This window comes from Zeus faber (genome assembly GCF_960531495.2).
Source record: "Zeus faber genome assembly, chromosome: 12".
Taxonomy (NCBI): Eukaryota; Metazoa; Chordata; class Actinopteri; order Zeiformes; family Zeidae; genus Zeus; species Zeus faber.
Genome location: NC_137196.1, coordinates 20,781,711 through 20,799,774, shown reverse-complemented (window position 1 = coordinate 20,799,774; position 18,064 = coordinate 20,781,711). Strand labels below are relative to the sequence as shown.

The 18,064-nt window shown below is 43.4% G+C and overlaps 1 protein-coding gene across 1 annotated transcript; it reads left to right on the top strand.

Moving 5' to 3' along the window:
* The first annotated feature begins 196 nt into the window (after window positions 1-196).
* Window positions 197-17,787, top strand: vapal (VAMP (vesicle-associated membrane protein)-associated protein A, like). Its single transcript, XM_080010777.1, has 6 exons — window positions 197-328; window positions 12,744-12,896; window positions 14,471-14,574; window positions 15,520-15,600; window positions 16,711-16,902; window positions 17,423-17,787. The coding sequence occupies exons 1-6, from the start codon at window positions 271-273 to the stop codon at window positions 17,582-17,584; spliced, it is 750 nt and encodes a 249-aa protein (XP_079866903.1). The 5' UTR covers window positions 197-270; the 3' UTR covers window positions 17,585-17,787.
* Window positions 17,788-18,064: the final 277 nt, after the last annotated feature.

The following is an 18,064-nucleotide window of genomic DNA, read 5'->3' as shown; positions in this document are numbered from 1 at the left end:
TGCTCCGTCGCCTCGCTGTGTTTGTCGTCGGGTAAAACATCCCATAATGCGCCGGCTCTGCCGTGAGCTGCGGCGCCGAGCGGAGCGCAACTCGCGCGGTGACGCGCGGCGGGGTCGCGCCCCCCCTCCCCCTCCCCCTCCCCGTGCGCCGTCCACGTATTTGTAGACCCGTGCGCGTCCCCGGCGCTCAGTCAGCGTTTGACTCAGGAAGGATCCGGGATCTGTCACTGGCTCCCCCCGACTCTCATCCAGCCGCATCCCCGAGCTAACATGTCAAAGTTGGAGCAAGTGCTTATCCTCGACCCCCCTGCCGACCTCAAATTTAAAGGTAGGTGGACGTGTTTCCGCTCGACAAAACGGCGCGCCTCCCGGCTGGAAGCGGGGGGGGGGGTGGTGGCCGCGCCGGAGTTGGTGGAGTTTCGTTCCCGGCCACCTAGCCGACGCTAGGCTAGCGCTAGCTTAGCTCCCAGCGCCATTTTAAAGTTAGCCGAGGAGGAAGCGGGCCGCGGTGAAGCCCCGAGCTGGAGTGAGGCGGGGGGCCGGCGTGGGGCGAGACCCGAGCGGGCTGTCATTCAAACTTAACCGGCGGCACGCCGCCCTGGCGTAGCAGGGGCTGCGTTTTCACGGCCAGTGGTCGAACGGGCAAACAGGTGTCGACATGTGCTCCAGGTGTTTGAAATGTGTGTGTATTTATTCTCCTTGTCCGGAGCCATTTGGGGCTTTGACGTGAAACAGCCCGGTTGTTATTTATGTTAAAAACAGAGCCTCCAGCTGCATAGAGCAGCATGGAAACCTCTTCCATCTTCCCCGATGGCCGGTGCTCAATGTACCTGCTCCCAAGCGCCCCTTCAACACAACGCCGAAATTAGTGGCATGTGTAGGGGAAGGCGTTTTCACGCAGAGGTCCATTAGAAACGTCCATGGAAGTGGATACGTGCGCTGACAGCAACATGCGTATTGAGATTTTACACCGCAACACGATTTGTAAACCTCGTCTTTCGCAAATAAAAAAAGGACCAAAAAAAACAAAAAAAAAACACCCGAGGGCGACCACGTGACGTGGGTTCGGGCTGAACTGTTGCTCTTATCTTGCGTCCGGTCAAGTTACGATCAGGTCTTATTTCCTTTGAATTGGCGAAGGTGACAATATCGGCGAGGCAGCACAGTGTTTGTTTTTTTGTTTTTATATTTCACAGCGAGTTATGCTCTTCATCGCCAAGCCGTTTGAGCCTGTGTATGTCAACCTTGTATCCCCCTGCCACAGCACACTTTACACTGAAATCATCCCAACTGCGCACCACTGTCCTGTTAACCGTGGAGGCGTCTCGTAGAAGTGTGCTGATTGGGGCCTACCGACGGTACCCGATTTCGGCGTGAAACGTGAGCTCGCTCTGGTAAACACAAGAGCTGGTGTTCGGGCTGCGTCTGATGAATTGGTACAAGCCTTGCAATTCGGATCCCTCCAAATTTTGGTGGAATTTGAAAGGGTCACCTGCCAAACTCTCGCGGCTGTGGCACAGTGGTTGAAAAAGTCATTTTAACTGCGATGATAAATGTTTTGACATCTCCTACGCCCAAATATCTAGTTAAATATTTTGCTAAGATAAACTTCAGATACATCTCCAACTGATGTTGACATAGCTCTGAGAGAACACACATGGTCTGTCATAATTAGATCTGCGACCTCCTAATTTTACCTGATTAGAGATTCTAGTCTAAATTGGCTATACCGCAATTACCAATCAGTCACACGGTTGGCTTTTTGCCCTCATCAGATTGAACTTTTACCCTATCTTGCAACGAACGCAAAACTGTAAATATGACAATGCTGCCAATATTACTCATTCTAGGGTGAAGTAGGCCCAAACTTTCTTTCCCCAGGACTGGAAGATTGAGTGCCAAAACATTCATTGGTTTGTCTAGCTAGCTACCTGTTGTAAAATAAAGACCAAGTGGTATTTCTCCTCAGGTTTAGGCTTAGTAGCAATCAGCATGATACACTTATGGAAACAATGTTGCACGTGCACCTGATATTTCTAAGCCTCGACTCTTTGTGGGCTTGAGTCTAAATCCTCTATGTAACGTGTTTGGCTTGTCATGGCCATTAGTACATGCTGCCCCAGCAGGTAGCATGTATAGGAAAATTATCATCTAATGTAGTCCAGACCCACAGATTCTGATGGCACAGCACATGTAACCGAATTAGGAAAATATTAAAATAAATTTCAGGTCAACTGACCTGCCTTTCTGAGGCAGGGCAAAAGGGTAAGAGGATGGCCGCAGCTTATTTTTTACAGAAATGGAGCTAAATGTGGCTGTGTCTATCCTGAAGCTGTCCTGCTTTAGAAGCTCTGCTGGGATTCCTCCAGCCAGCTAGAGGGGCAGCCCTCCTTTCCCTGGCTGTTATTTTTAGTTATTTTTCTGGCCTGGGGGACCCTAACTCAGCATACATGGGAGGAGATGAGAGCGTAATGCAGCCTTAGCAAAGCTTGCACCTCACGGTTGAGAAATGGATGCAGGCAAGGTGGGTGTTTATCTGCTGCACACAACTGCTTTCCAAGGTTGTCTGTTTCAAGCTTGGTTTTAGCAGTTCTTCCCGGTGTGCGTACACCAGTTGTACAGAATACTAGTTAATCCTTCCTAAACTGCGCATTGCTCACAATTTTGATGGATGGGGATTGGGAGGAGATCCCCGTTGGTTATAGACTACTATTAAATTGGAGAGCTTGTCTGGACCTGCCAAAGTGTCTTTGAGAAAGACATTGAATCACTGCTAAATCCATGGCTCAAATAAGCTAAGCTCAGTTCACGTCACTGCTTGGGGTATTCAAAGAGACACAAACGGTGAAATGCCAGACATGCTTATGGTCATTTAGGTAAACTACCTGTAATGCAAATTAAAACTGGGGAGAATCTGAGAACGGAACACAACAAACCTCATGTACCCTAAACAGAATTGGTCTCTGAATCTATGTGTGAGTTAATTTGACAAACCTCAAGAGACATTTGTAAACTCACCTTTCACCAGAAGGTAAATTTTTGTAAGGCCCCTAACTGAACAATGATGAGGCTTGTCTGTTTCTGGGTATTCGGGGGTGTATTCACATTGTTTTTATGTTCATTGCTTCATCTTTCAGTTGCTGGCAAATTTAAATGTCAGATTAAAAACTCTGCACCATTTTAGAGTGTGTGTGTGTGTGTGTGTGTGTGTGTGTGTGTGTGTGTGTGTGTGTGTGTGTGTGTGTGTGTGTGTGTGTGTGTGTGTGTGTGTGTGTGTGTGTGTGTGTGTGTGTGTGTGTGTGTCCAGTCAAATAGGATTCGGCTATTCAATGCCACTATTTGGCGGGGGAGGGCAGGGAGGAACGGGGCATGAGCCATCACTCGTGCCTAGGTTTGGTACCGACCGGGTATTAAACGGGCCCCGTTTAATACCGGGTGACTGTTACCGTAACTGTTGACGGTATTGGAGAAATGAATAAAATTTATTTTCTATTTCTTTAGGCTACATAACCCTTTTCTAACTTGCAATACGATTAATATATTCGTCTGAAAAGCATTTTTGCTATTGTCGGAAGAGACCTCTCTCTCTCATCCTCTCTCTTCCATCACCGGAATGGAGATATGTGCGAAGGGGGGGCGCGGCCGACTCCCTCTGCCTGCCTCACACAAGCACGAGGAGACAAGGGCACAGATTGCACCCGGATCACCCCCTCTCCTTGCGTGATGCGCAGAAAATAAAGCAGTGTTAATGCTCTTAACACTGCTTGCTTTAGTTTTTCCTCTTCAAAAAATAAAAGAAGAATGGATAAGAATACCATTGACGTACCGGTTCGATAAGCAGTTTCAGTAAGAGTAGTGGTACCGTTAAAATCTTAACAATACCCATCCCGGCTCGTGCCCTGTTCCTCCGTGGCCCTTCCCTGTTTCTCCAAATGAAATACAGGTGCTCCTCACTTAACTGAGTTCTGTTCCTAGGACCAGGTCATTGAGCGACTTGGTCGATAAGTGAGGACCGTGTTATTTCACAGTAAGGGGGCGTGGCCATTGTGAACGCTTGTGTAGTGAATACTGACGGACTGTGGGAACAAGACTGAAACTGAGAACGGTGATGAGATGTATATAAAGGGTGATGCGTGATGAGATGCTTGACGCTGAGACGCCGCGGTATTGTACGCAGCGTACAATACAGACTGGTCAGAGAGCTGGTCCTAAGTCCGAACGGTCGTTAAACAGGTAGGTCGTTAACTGAGGAGTACCTGTAACTAAAAACAGACAGTTTTATTGTGTTCTGTGTTCTTTGGAGGACAGGAACACAGCTCTACGCCATCAGGACGATTCACACACATAAAAATATATTCATGATTCCCCTTATTTATAAATCCTCATTGAAATGTTATCACTGTGCATTTTTCTGAGCCTCTGTTTTATCCTGTAATTGTAATGCACACTGACTGACAAAAACAAAATAAATGACTGCTTGACTTCACTGCTCGAATCTCAGTCGACTGGTGGGTTTCGGTTCAATGCGTCGACTTTCGAGGGTCTGAAATGACTCATTTAAAAACATGAGAACTTTAAATTACTAAACAAAGTTCCTGAATTTGAATCGTATTGAACTAAAATTTGGCTAAACTCTGTTATTGACTAGGCATACATAGGAATACACCTTGTCAACTCAAACAGAATTTGTTGAACTAAAAACTAACGGTGATCCAAAGACTCAAAGTGATGCACATTTCAGTTAAACAATGACTTGGTTGCCAGTGGTTTTGAATGCGATGTTAACATTTATTATTTTTAAAGCTTTTACACATGTTTTGCAACAAATGTAGACATGGCACCAAATATGTGGTTTATTTTTATTTTTTGGGGGGATGGACGGACGGGTGTTAATTGATTCCTATCTGGTGTACCTGTGTTGTATGCAGCTCCATTCAGCACAGTAATGCTGCATCCACATGGAACACGGGATACGGCAAACCGGAAGTCATGTTAGGGGTAGTGCAGGCTGGTAGAAAAGACCGGCAATGGTACACACCATTTGCCGTCCAAGTTAGAATATTTTGACTTTTTGCCATCCTCAACGTAGGCGAGGAGCCGACTCTATTGTGCACGTCTGCTGCAGCTGCGGGGGTTTTGGAGTTGGACCCGGTAGATGCCATTTTCTCTGTAACCCTGGTTTGATAAAAGTTGTTTTTTTCTATTTATTTATTTCATCAAGGGTGTTTGGTGCTTGTAGCGAAGAAACTGATGGAGGAATCGGTCATGGCATGTTTGGTCCCATGATAAAGTTTATTAGGGTTTGATGTTATAACTTATACAATAATATAATTATTTATGAATATTATTAATAATAAAAGAAAGGCTTTTATTGCCAGTGGAAACCAGGTGATCCGCCATTGATCACTCACGCCATGGGCACACTACACGACTTTCAAAGTTATTAGATCACTGTACTGTCCACACTACACAACTTTGTGTCTTGTGATCGGGAATCTGGCAGTCTTGTGGTTTGCACACTACATGACTGATTGGCGCAGGGGCTCACACATTACAAGATCTTTCACCACTCCCGCTTCACTCCCGTCTGTCCTTCTCAACTCCCCACCCAGTGTCTGCTCTCGTTGGCTGTAGCACGTTGCGTCACTCCCTAGTTGAGCCCGACACGACCAGATATTAAACGCCGGAGCCTGCGAGCCATCAGCAGTCGGATTGCGTTGTAAGCAGCTCATACCACACGCTCGTCGCTCACGGGAGCGCGCTATGATCTTCTTCCGATCTGGGGCTTTGCGCTGCGATCTCCAAAAACCTGTCGGCAAGTGGAAAACCCGCTCAGAATCACGTAGTCTGAACTCCGTATCAGTTAAAAGATCATCTGTAGATGTGCTCTCTCTCGAATCCGCAAAATCAATATCCATAATGCGAAATAATCCATTGTCAAACCTGCTTGGAGATGAATATGATGCTTTATAGCCGGCTTGTGTACGTAAACCAACTATGAATGACACCACGTTTTGGATGGGAATTTAACATTCATTTAAGTTTGCAATAAAATATTAATAGTAAGCTGCATTTTTATAGCTACATGCATTACTAAAATTCTTGTGTACATAACAGACACAAAATAATTTTGTTTAATATTTTATTGGAGACTTTGTACCTCACCATAGCTACATATCGTCACGTTTTGCCCTGGTACCTCCCCCTTGCAGTACAGAAAGTGCCGTCTACCATGTTCCATGTGAATGCAGCATAAGTGCATGTTCCTTACTGTAACTGGGCAGGACCACTCCAAGCTGCTCATGCATTGCTTATCTCTGAGTGTGGGGTGTGGAGAACAGCCTGAGAGGGTAGTTGGAACATAAGGGTACTGGAACACACAGACAATCTGACAATTTGAAAGGCACCTGGAGCCTTTCAAATAAACAAGTAGGAGACTTAATTTACCACTTGAGTTTTGTGGTAGTGGCAATTCGGCTGGAAATTACATTAAATGCCGCTGGTGTTACTGGCTACATTATGCCAAGGCCTGGCCTTTTGAAGATGAGTGATGAAATTAGTGATTCAATAGTGTTCGGAAAGAACCCGTTTTTAAATTGTTCATCTGTGTAATAACTGTAGGAAATTCAATAATGAATCTTAATTTTAAAGATGACTGAAGAACAATGACACAAGTGTGGATGGAGAATGTAGACCGCACTAGTATGACTTTTTGTTTTTCTTGAATTGTAGGTTTACTGTAAAACAATGTGTTGGAGATCTCCAGAAATTGAATGTTTATAGGAACACTCGTCAAGTAGATTAGCCCATTGCCCAGACCTGGCGCCTTGAGCTCCTTTCTGTGAAGTTATTGCAAGTGTTGAAATGGGCTGCTTTCTTACTTTCAGTAATGAGTTGGCCTTGCTGATAAGGCCTTCACCTAATATGTTGAATGTAACAGCTCAATGATCCCTAGTATTTGTCAACCTTCATTAAGAAGCCTAGTTGGCATTCTGGTGTGGTTTACTGTTTATACAGCAATTTGCTTGCTCTACAGAACAAGCTCACATTTGTTTTTATGGTAAGAAGCAAATTCCTCAGTAGAATCTGTTTCGCAGGGTTCCTTTCCAGCCACTCAATTAAACCCCACCTTAGCAACACATTTTTAATGTGGTTGATTTTAATGGTACAATAACTTTTTTTTGTGACCGTGATTATGGTGGTAGTGGTTTGCAAATGTTGATCAATGCCAATCAGTCCACTGTTGCTTAGATGGCTGCTGGGATTTCAAGCTCTCAAAACAGGCAGTCTGGTCTGGAAACTCTGTTTAGGAGGAAATACCCCTCACCACCAGACCTCTCAATCCCAGCCCAGTGAACTACAGCTCATATTTACCCAAACTGTAGCATGGACGAATATTCAGCTACCAAATGGCCAGCATTGCTAAGAAATCTTGTGGAGGAGGAGCATCACTTAGCCGACATTGATGCAGTAATTCTGGGCCATTGTGTCCGAAATGAATTGAAGCCCATATTCACAGCGAACGTGAAAGAATTCATCAAAATATTAAAGATGGCTGTTACGGTAATGAATGTTCTTTAGCTTGGCTTTGCATAAAATGGTGGAACACACAATATTTATTTTAAAATTATTTGAGCAAAGCTATAATAAAATAATTTACATTCCAAAATTCTGAATCCATTTGGCCACTTTTACCAACAAAATTGTGCTTCAGAATAAAGACACTGTCTGATTGCGTGGTAGATTGGATAACTTTATAAACCACAGTGAATATTTAGAATATTAAGTTTGCTCGCGGTTAGGGTTCCTGGCACCAGTCTTTTGGAGACGAAATAATCGTACGCTTCTTTATTTCAAACCAAATGAACAGCTTTTGATAAACTAAATTATTTGATAAGCTGATTTTATGTGCTGTTTACTCCTTTAAAAGTGGCTTATCTCTGCCTATAGTTTCCACCACAAAGTGCTAGTTTATAGAAAACATACAGTTGATATTATCCTACATTAGTCAAACCTTCATCCAGCGTGGCTCACTGTGGTCACTTAAAACTTGTTTTGCAAGGCTGATTATTTCTGAGTCCTGCTTCATGCGCTACTTGCCGTGTGCTTGCCTGCAGGTTCACTTGGTCCTAGGCTAATTCTTCTGATTGAGTTTGGGGGGGGCTTTCAACTGGGTGCCCAGGTTTGTTTTTGACAGAACCTGGCCCATCAAAGCAGGGTAGTGCTGACAGTGGTTAAGGACCTAATGTGAAGCAGACCCTGTCACAAGATGAGTAGACTAATAGTCCTCTAATACATGTTCAGTTAGTTACTGATTGATTCAGTTGATGTGGCCTGATGCTGATGTTTTTGAGATCCTCATACTACTACACCATTTGCATCCGTCTTATTTACCGCAAGGCTTGACATTAAGCTTTTTAAGCCACTTGCCTTTGGGCTGAGATGTTTTACTTGCCTTGATAGCCAAATTTACTTGTCCGAAATGGAAAAAACAGATAACAATTACAAATATAGCTAGGTAATAGGTAATCGAACTTACGTAATTTTAGGGGTGAATTCTTACCTTGGATTAAATTTCCGATAGGTTAGGTTTCCATGAAATACGAAAAACATCGGTGTATTTCTTTGTATTTCAAATTACAGTTCACAGGTTATATTTTTCAGACGACTTCTGAGTACATAAACGCATCACTCATACACAGAGTCGGGGACTCGGCTTGATGTGGTCACAAGTTTCTGTTGATTCATGTTTTTTCAGCAATCCGGCAAAATATGGATAAAATATCCATCGAACAGTGTCCTGGAAGATTTCAATGTCCCGGACAAATGGGAGGGATTCTGGTCCAATATTATGTGTTGATTGAGCTTACAATCAATTGATAAGCAGGCTATATAGAGAATGACATCATCGAGGCATGTAGATGTATAATATTTTTTTTTATTGAATATTAAAAAATGTAATAAGTCCCGTCAGTTAATCCATTTAAAAAAATAAATAAGAATTGTGAATATTACTGCTTGAAATCAAATAATTTGTTTGTGAACAATAAGTAACGAATGCAGCCGCTTGATTAACTAAAGTGTGTGTGTGTGTGTCTCTCTCTCTCTCTGGCAACCGTGCTTCATTCCTCCTGAAAAGTGATGAAATTAAAAGCTATTTTCTCATATATACCTGTATACATTTGGTGTGCCATAGAGTTAAGCAAAGAAACTGTGAAAAGAGATACTGTAAATGATATTCTAAAATGGCCTGGACAGATTTGTAGGTACCCATTAGAAAAGATTATAAATTTAATATAATTGGATTATATTGATATTTCAAACTGTTTTCTTTAATTGGTATCACACAACTTCAATCTTATAATCAGTCATTCAGCCTATTTAAATGGAGAAAAGTAGTCACTCTGCTGTTTGGTATCATCGTGTGCACCACACTGAACATGGACCAGAGAAGGGAAAAGAGAGAGTTGTCTGAGGAGATCAGAAAGAAAGTAATAGACAAGCATGTTAAAGGTAAAGGCTATAAGACCATCTCCAAGCAGCTTGATGTTCCTGTGACTACAGTTGCAAATATTATTAAGAAGTTTAAGGTCCATGGGACTGTAGCCAACCTCCCTGGATGGGGCCACAAGAGGAAAATCGACCCCAGATTGAACAGAAGGATAGTGCCAGTAGTAGAGAGAGAGCCATGGACAACTTCCAAAGAGCTACAAGCTGAACATCAAGGTCAAGGTACATCAGTGTCTGATCGCACCATCCGTCGACCCAGGACGACTCCACTTTTGAAAGAAAAACATAAAAAAGCCAGACTGGAATTTGCTAAAATGCATATTGACAAACCATAATACTTCTGGGAGCATTTCCTTTGGACAGATGAGTAAACACTGGAGCTTTTTGGCAGGTCACACCAGCTCTATGTTCACAGATGAAAAAATGTAATTAAGCTTTCAAAGAAAAGAACACCATACCTACTGTGAAACATGGAGGAGGCTCTGTTATGTTTTGGGGCTGCTTTGCTGCGTCTGGCACGGGGTGTCTTGAATCTGTGCAGGGCACAATAAAATCTCAAGACTATGAAGGCATTCTGGAGCAAAACGTACTGCCCAGTGTCAAAGCTCTGTCTCAGTCACAGGTCATGGGTCCTCCAACAGGATAATGACCCAAAACACACAGCTAAGAGCACCCAAGAATGGATGAGAACAAAACATTGGACTATTCTGAAGTGGCCTTCTATGAGCCCTGATCTGAATCCAACCATAACATCTATGGAAAGAGCTGAAGGATGCAGTCTGGAGAAGGCACCCTTCAAACCTGAGACAGCTGGAGCAGTTTGCTCAGGAGGAGTGGGCCAAACAACCTGACAGGTGCAGAAGTCTCATTGAGAGCTACAGAAATCATTTGATTGCAGTGATCGCCTCTAAGGGTTGTGTAACAAAATTTCAGGTTAAGGGTACCAACATATTTGTCCAGGCCATTTTAGAATAGAATTGTTCTCTTTAGCAATAATTTATATCTTTTCACATTTTTGTTTCTTCACTCTATGGCACACCAAAGGCATGCAGGTATATATGAGAAAATTGCTTTTAATTTTATCACTTTTCAGGAGGAATGAAACGTTGTTTCAATGAGCTGTAAGGGTACCAACACATTGTCCACGTGTGTATATATGGGTTGGGGGATTGTTTGTATTTTCATATTGTCCAATCGTGGCTACTTGATCGCATAGACGATCCGATTGCCAGGGGCTGGTGGGAGTAGGAGGGGGTTGGGGGCATTACGTCATCTCAAATTTTGTGCGTCAAACCCTTTTTCCTGCATTCTGGTGAATTTTCATGCAGCGTTTTGTGCCTTTTCTGCATAGATTTATGGTGGAAATGTATGTAAAGGAAAACACAAAAGTTTTTATTGGAGAGTACGAATGCACACAAAATATTGAGGGGAACGTATCACCTGCATAGTAAACTAACTATTTAGAGGTATCGCTCTCTCCAGTGAACAGAGCTAAATGAGAATTCTAACCGATTCATTCAAATTATCTTCACTCCGTTGGCGCACGATGGAGCAAGAAAAGTATTGGGAATAAAACACTTCATTTAAAACATTAGGATAGGATTTTTTTCATTAAATGCCTTGCTTTCATTATAATTGTGTAACTTGTTTTAGAGGATGCTAGTTGAGTCCAGTCACATGAAATGATTAGACATAATGTTTTTGGTTTTTTTTTATAGCGGAATAAATATGAACAAAATATTTGATACTTCATAGTTAAAATATATGCTTGGAAGCCGTAAGAGCCGGCTATTTTCAGTGAGCCTGATCATCTGGCTAACTGAAAAGACTATAAAATACAGTTCACAGTTTATTTTCAGACTACCTTAACATCAGAGATCATGTTTATTTTTCACTTGCCCGATCGGACGTCTTCATGAGGCATTCCACTTGCCTGAACAGAGTTTACTTGCCCCAAGCAAGCGTGAAAGCTTTGATGCCGAGCCCTATCCCATTGGCTTGTATGTATTGGCTATTCTAATTGTTAATCAAAACAAAACAATATAGTATATTAATGTGTCTCAATCATATTTATTTTATTTTTTGTTCAGTAAACTCTTAAACATTTTTTCAGAATACTTGAGCACGGGGCTCTGAGAACCCTCCACCCAGCTCCAAACAGGCTGTTTGTTATTAAATAAAGTCATATAAGTAAAGTAACCTTTTTTAACCCTCAGAACCTGGCAGCAGTGCACTTGAGGTAGTGTCCCTCCCACAGCAGACATTAATTGGAATATTGAATTTTCTACCTTGTTTTGACCATTTCTGTTTTGATGTTGAGCATGTTTATTCCCCATTGTTCTGTATTTATTCAATCCACTGGAAAACTACGTGCACATGTCAGGCTAATGATTAGCATCCAGTTGTTCAATTTCACTCTAACTTTCTTGATATTTTCTGTTTGGATTGCTGCCTGTAATTTCCAGTATAGGTTGCGTTCTTAAGAAACATTTTCCTCTGCTTTTTTTTTTAATTTTTTTTTTTCCCCCCTCTGTCCGATATTAGTAGGCACCTGGCAAAACACTGAACCACAAAATCCCAAAGCTGCGTTAAGCAAAATCCGAGGAAATGATGGCTGAAGCATCTCCAACTTGGCCCTCATGTCTCGCGACGATTGCCAGGACATGACAGAAAGCGCAGGGTCACATGATGATATAAAATGAATACGTTTGGAAACATTTGCAGAGTGAAGGCTGGCGTAATAACCTGTTGTGTCTAGCGTGGAGGTAGGATGCCACCTGAAACTGTTAAAAAGCACGTCTTACTGCGTTGGCCTTATTAACAATAAAAATAATCTTTCTTTGCTCGGCGGACAAAGTCTTCTGATTCAATGAGCAGGAATCTGGCTTTTATGTAGAAAGAAAATACAGCGATACGTTGTCTGGCAAAAAAGATCCATTAAGGTCAGTGATGTTGGCGAAATTTATGCGCAATGACGCCTCATCGAAAACATTGACGTTTTAAATATGTGCAAAATTGAGGTGATCCAGAAGCTGAATTTAACTTGTGTTTTTCAACCTATGTTGATTAATTCATATCCTCTGTGGACAGCAAAATACCTTTGTTGCTTGTTCTGACATACTCTGTTCACAGTTACGTTCGTTAGCATCTGAACACAGCATGTTAAATATTATGTCATGCAATGCATGTCCTTCTCTGCATCCAAGTCATGAGCTTTGCTGTTTTTCTTCCAGGTCCCTTCACAGATGTAGTCACCACCAACCTCAAACTGAAAAACCCCTCGGACAGAACAGTATGTTTCAAAGTCAAGACGACGGCACCGCGGAGGTACTGTGTACGGCCAAACAGCGGCGTCATCGAACCGGGAGCCATCGTCACCATCTCTGGTGAGTAGTAAGTTCTCATCCCTACACCAGAGTCAAAATAGTACGTGGCATTAAAAAAATCCCTGTCATTTAAGCAGTTCATCCCCTGAGCTGCTTTTTTTTTTTTTTTCTACTTCCTTCAAGACAAACAGGAGAAAAGGTTCAATTTGGATTGAATTGCAGGCTAGCAGGACAAGTCTTTATCAAACACTAGCATCTATATTTTCTGCTTCACTATCTATCGCTAATCTCCATGATCTTTTGGATATTCCACCATGACCTGAACCAAAAAGCAAGGCCCCCCCCCCCACAACCTTCCACCGCAGGAAACTATACGCTCAATTCCACTAAGGTCTGAAATAAAGACTGTAGTAGATTGGCATCCTCAAGGCTTTATACAAAAACAACAATTTATGTATGTTTAACAGCATTTCGATTTTCTGGGCACCTACTGACCAAGGCTCACTGACTAGTCACTACGTCTTAATTCTGCTCCGTTTTTATTTTTCCTCTAAGAACAATGAAGTGATCTTGCATCATTTCATAGCACTGATCTTCCTCAAACAGTTAACCAAAATGAACTTGCTTAATACCTGTTCTTCAACGTTAGTTCTTTCATTAGTCTTCACCACGTATAATATATATATTTTTTATTGTTTTTATTTCAAACGGTCATTGTTTAGTCATCATCGACTCTCTTCCATCCCATATGTTCAAGGCCCTCTCGAGAAACAACTTTTCAGTCGCTCTGCTCGTCACTTGAGCTTTGCATGTGGGAGGGACAGTCATTAAACATATGGGGGATTTATTTTGTGTCTTATTTTGATTATTATTATTAATCATTATTTCTAGGGCTGTAACTGACTCGTCTTGTCAGTCAACTCGGATTTGGCTGTTCAATGCGAACAGAGCGAGCGGTTCAATGCGCAGTGCGCACGGAGGAACGGCTCTGTGCCCTGTCCCTCCAAAACAAATAAAAACACAGTTTTCGGTTGTTTTATTTGGAGGGATGGGGCGCGGCTGTCCCCGATCAGGGCGCACAGAGAGCCGTGTTTGCGTCCATGTCGGGACGTGGACGATTCACACACATAAAAAATATATTTATTTCCCCTTATTTTTAATTTCTCATTTAAATGTTATCCCTGTGCATTTATGTAAGCTTCCATATGTTTAACCTTGTCATTGTAATGCACGCTGACTGATTGACGGACAAAAAACATTTTTTTTTAATCCCTCTGTACACCCCAATGCCCTGGTGATACTTGCTTTTTGACTGTGGTAAGAAAAAAGATTCATACGGTCACAGCCCTACATACAACCTTGAGGTCACAAGCCAGTCACTAACCACCAACCAGCCCCCGCTAATTTCAATGTTAATTCCTTGTTGACATTGCATGTGATACAGAGTACCAACCTGATACATCTTCTTTACTAAATAGTATAAACTAATGCAGTTATTGTTGGGTTGTTACACATAATGACTGACATCTTGGTATCCGATTTTCTCAAATTAGCCTGAATTTTGGAAGGAAAATGTTTTAATGTTGGCGATGGCAGTCAGCCCTTTCACATGCGCTTTGTGTTCCCATGCACAGTAATGCTGCAGCCCTTTGACTATGATCCTAACGAGAAGAGTAAACATAAATTCATGGTGCAGACCATCTTCGCTCCCCCAAATGTTTCGGACATGGACTCTTTGGTAAGTAATTATTTTATTTGATGAAAAATATGACTTACAGAGTACCCACAAATGTATTGAGCCAACATATTATGATAATAGCTATTTATTTATTCAAAGTAGATCATTGTGTATGTTTAGTATGCACTGGATATTGTCACTTGATTTAAGTGTTTATTTCTTCTAAAATCTAAGTTAGACACACTACACTGAAGACATAAACAGGCCACACCTTAAAAGACTGATCCTGGCCGTGGAGCACAGCACCACTGAATTAGGAGTAGCCCACGTCTTAGCGGCGCAGCTGCATTCTGCCGTTGTCCACCAGAGGGCAGCAAATGCTCAGCCTGGGCTGCACACTATCCCTGCGTTTGCAACGGACTTCCTGAAACTGACAGAACAGGAATGGAAGACAGGAAGTGCATTGTAACAACTACTCTGCTATTTCTTTATTTGTCTGGAACCTTCTTGAATAGCGACGCATTGTGACACGTACACATCTTTGATGCAACAGTTGGTAATTAAATATAGTCAATTTTATTTAGGATTACATTACATTGCATTTAGCAGACGCTTTTATCCAAAGCGACTTACAATTATTCAAACACCGACAGACGCAGCCATCAGGAGCAGTTAGGGGTTAAGTGTCTTGCTCAAGGACACTACAGCATGCTAGCAGGAGGAGCTTGGGATCAAACCAGCAACCTTTAGATTACTAGACGTCCAGCTCTATCTCTACCTAAAAATCAGGGATTCACCACCACATGTGCCTCTAAAATAATCTGCATATATATACAGCAATTCGCCTGAAATTTCAGGTGTTCATAATAATTTTAAATGCCTGCACTCTGCCTTTTTTAATTATAAGCGAACCTAAACAATGTAAAAAGATTGTGGGTGTCAATAGAATCCAGCTGTTAGCAGTTTAGCCTGATGAGTAACATGCACATTTTTCATCTCCACCAGTGGAAAGATGCAAAACCCGATGATCTCATGGATTCCAAGCTGAGATGTGTGTTTGAGCTGCCTTCTGAAAACGATAAAGTGGTAAGAGCTGCTGCAGTGAGTTGAAAACAAGTGAAGGGAGTAGCCTGCAAAGTATCGTCATTTTCTCTTCTTAATTCATGAAATGTATACTCAATACTAAAGTCTATTTAAGGTTATTGGCTTATTTTCCCATTTTCGTTCATTTTGCTAAATTCTGGACCCAAGTAGTTTATAATTGTTTGAACTTTGTGCAGTGATTTTTATTTATTTTTATTTTTGTATGTGTTTGACTTTTTTTTTTATAAACGCAACTGTTCATGTATGCACCGCATCATAAACATGCCATGATTTATATTCTTTAAGTTCAGGAAATGGGATATGACCCAAAACATCCCAAATAACACGAGGATGTCATTTTGAACGGGGACAAATACTTTGAAGCACTCCAATTTTTTTCCCCCTAGCATACCTCTTATCTTCTCAGATAAAATCATTCACCAAGCACAGTAAATATTTGTCTCGGTGACATCATTGCAGGCATATAGACGTCTAGGGAGGCAACCCAGATAGCGCCCTGCCCATGGCACGCCGTCAACTCGTGTGTTTCTCTTGTCAGCCAGCGTTTCAGGACGCAGAGCAGACGGTGCAAACACTCAGGAATAGACATTCGGCCTGAACGGTCCTGTGCTCAGGTGGATACAGAAGTAATATCTCCAGTGGAGCCGGGCAGAGAGTGGCCGGGTGGACTGGGCAGGCTGCTTTAGGGAGCCAACCAGAGGGAGGCTCAAACGCCGTCGTCCAGAAGCCGACCAGCGTTGCTGACGTCGGGGAAGGGGGGCCCGCTTGACGCTTGAATCGATCTCTTATATTTATTGTTTTCGTGACACGGCGCTTTCTGCCTCCGCCCCTCTCCGTGCCGCACGCGCCGCTTTTTTCCCTCGTGACATCATGCCGTCCGCCGTACAGAACAGAGCCACATCAAACCCGGCCTTTGGAGAGGCCCGTTTCCTCCCTGGTCTCTTTGATGTGGCGCCGCTTCTGGGCCCCGGACAGGGCCGTCTTTCTCTGGCGCGGGGCCCCCCCACCGTCTGCAGGCTCCCGTCCCGCTCGGCCCGGGGCACGCCGGGTCTGACGCCAGCGTTTTCTCTCCTCCCCCCCCCGTTGGGCTAGAATGACGTGGAGGCGACCAAAGCCACCCCGGTGCTGAACTCCACTAAGTCCGAAGGGCCCTCGGCGGCCATGGCGACGGCCAAGCCCGTCAGCGCCTCCCTCGACGACGTCGAGATGAAGAAAGTGCTGGAGGAGTGCAAGAGGCTGCAGGCCGAGATGAGCAAGATGGCCGAGGAGAACCGACAACTTAAGGTTTGTTGTTCAGAGCTGGATCTCTGCAGCTCACCGTTGAGCATCGTTAATCAAATGCCTTTTTATTTAGAGCAGCTTTGTAATCGGTTTGGGTGCAGCGGATTATGAGACGTGTACTTCGCTTTGCTCTGTATTCCTCATTTCAATGTAGTGTGTTTTTTTGTTTTGTCAAATTTTCATTCGGGATTAATCAACAAGCGTCGTCGGACGAACTAAACGGTGACGTGAGCGATGCAGAACGACTCTCCACGCGGCTCCAGATCACCGAGGTTTTTCTTTGCCAAACTGAACACGTTCCAAACTGGGGGCATTTTTTGAGATATTTGACGGGAGCTCTTTCACTCCCCAATTCTCACAAATTTAAGAAGCCTAGAATCTAAGCCGAAGCATTTGGGCGCCATCTTGTTCGTGGCGCTGTTTGTATGTAAGTATATACTGCAGGGTTTTGTTGTTTTTTTTTGTTGGGGGAGCTTCAAGGATTGACATTCCTCTGCGTTCTCTCGGCCTCCTCCCTCCGCAGGACGACGGCGTTAGGATGAGGAAGGCGACCCGCCTGGACCACATGACTTCAAACTCGACCTCCCTCCTCGGCCGGGAAACCAGCGCCACCTCCCTGCCCTCCCTCCTCGTTGTCATAGCGGCCATCTTCATCGGATTCTTCCTAGGGAAGTTCATCTTGTAGACTGGGATGCATGCAAGCCGTGTCCCCTCCTCCTCCCACCCGCCCCGACTCCGGAATCAAAAGGCCCGGATGTAACCGAGAAGGTCTTTGTGTCGACTTTGCCATATCATTGGTAGTGCGGCCTGCAGTGAACACGTCTGTACAGCATCATACAAGGGCGTCGCCTTTCTACACACACACACCCACACACACACACACACACCCACACCCACACCCACACACACACACACACACACACACCCACACACCCACACCCACACACACACACATATGGTTAGTACACACACGGTTGAAAGAAAAGAAAAGGTGGTTGCTCCTTTTTTTGTTTTCCGTTATTTGATTGCTGGATGTACAAGAAATGTGGAGGGAGAGGGCGTGGCGGGGTGAAGGAAGTTGTACACTGTCAATCAAAATGGAGGACAGTTGAGATGCACCCAGAGTGACCTTGGGCAAGAAGCAGTTTAATAAAACGATTGGTTT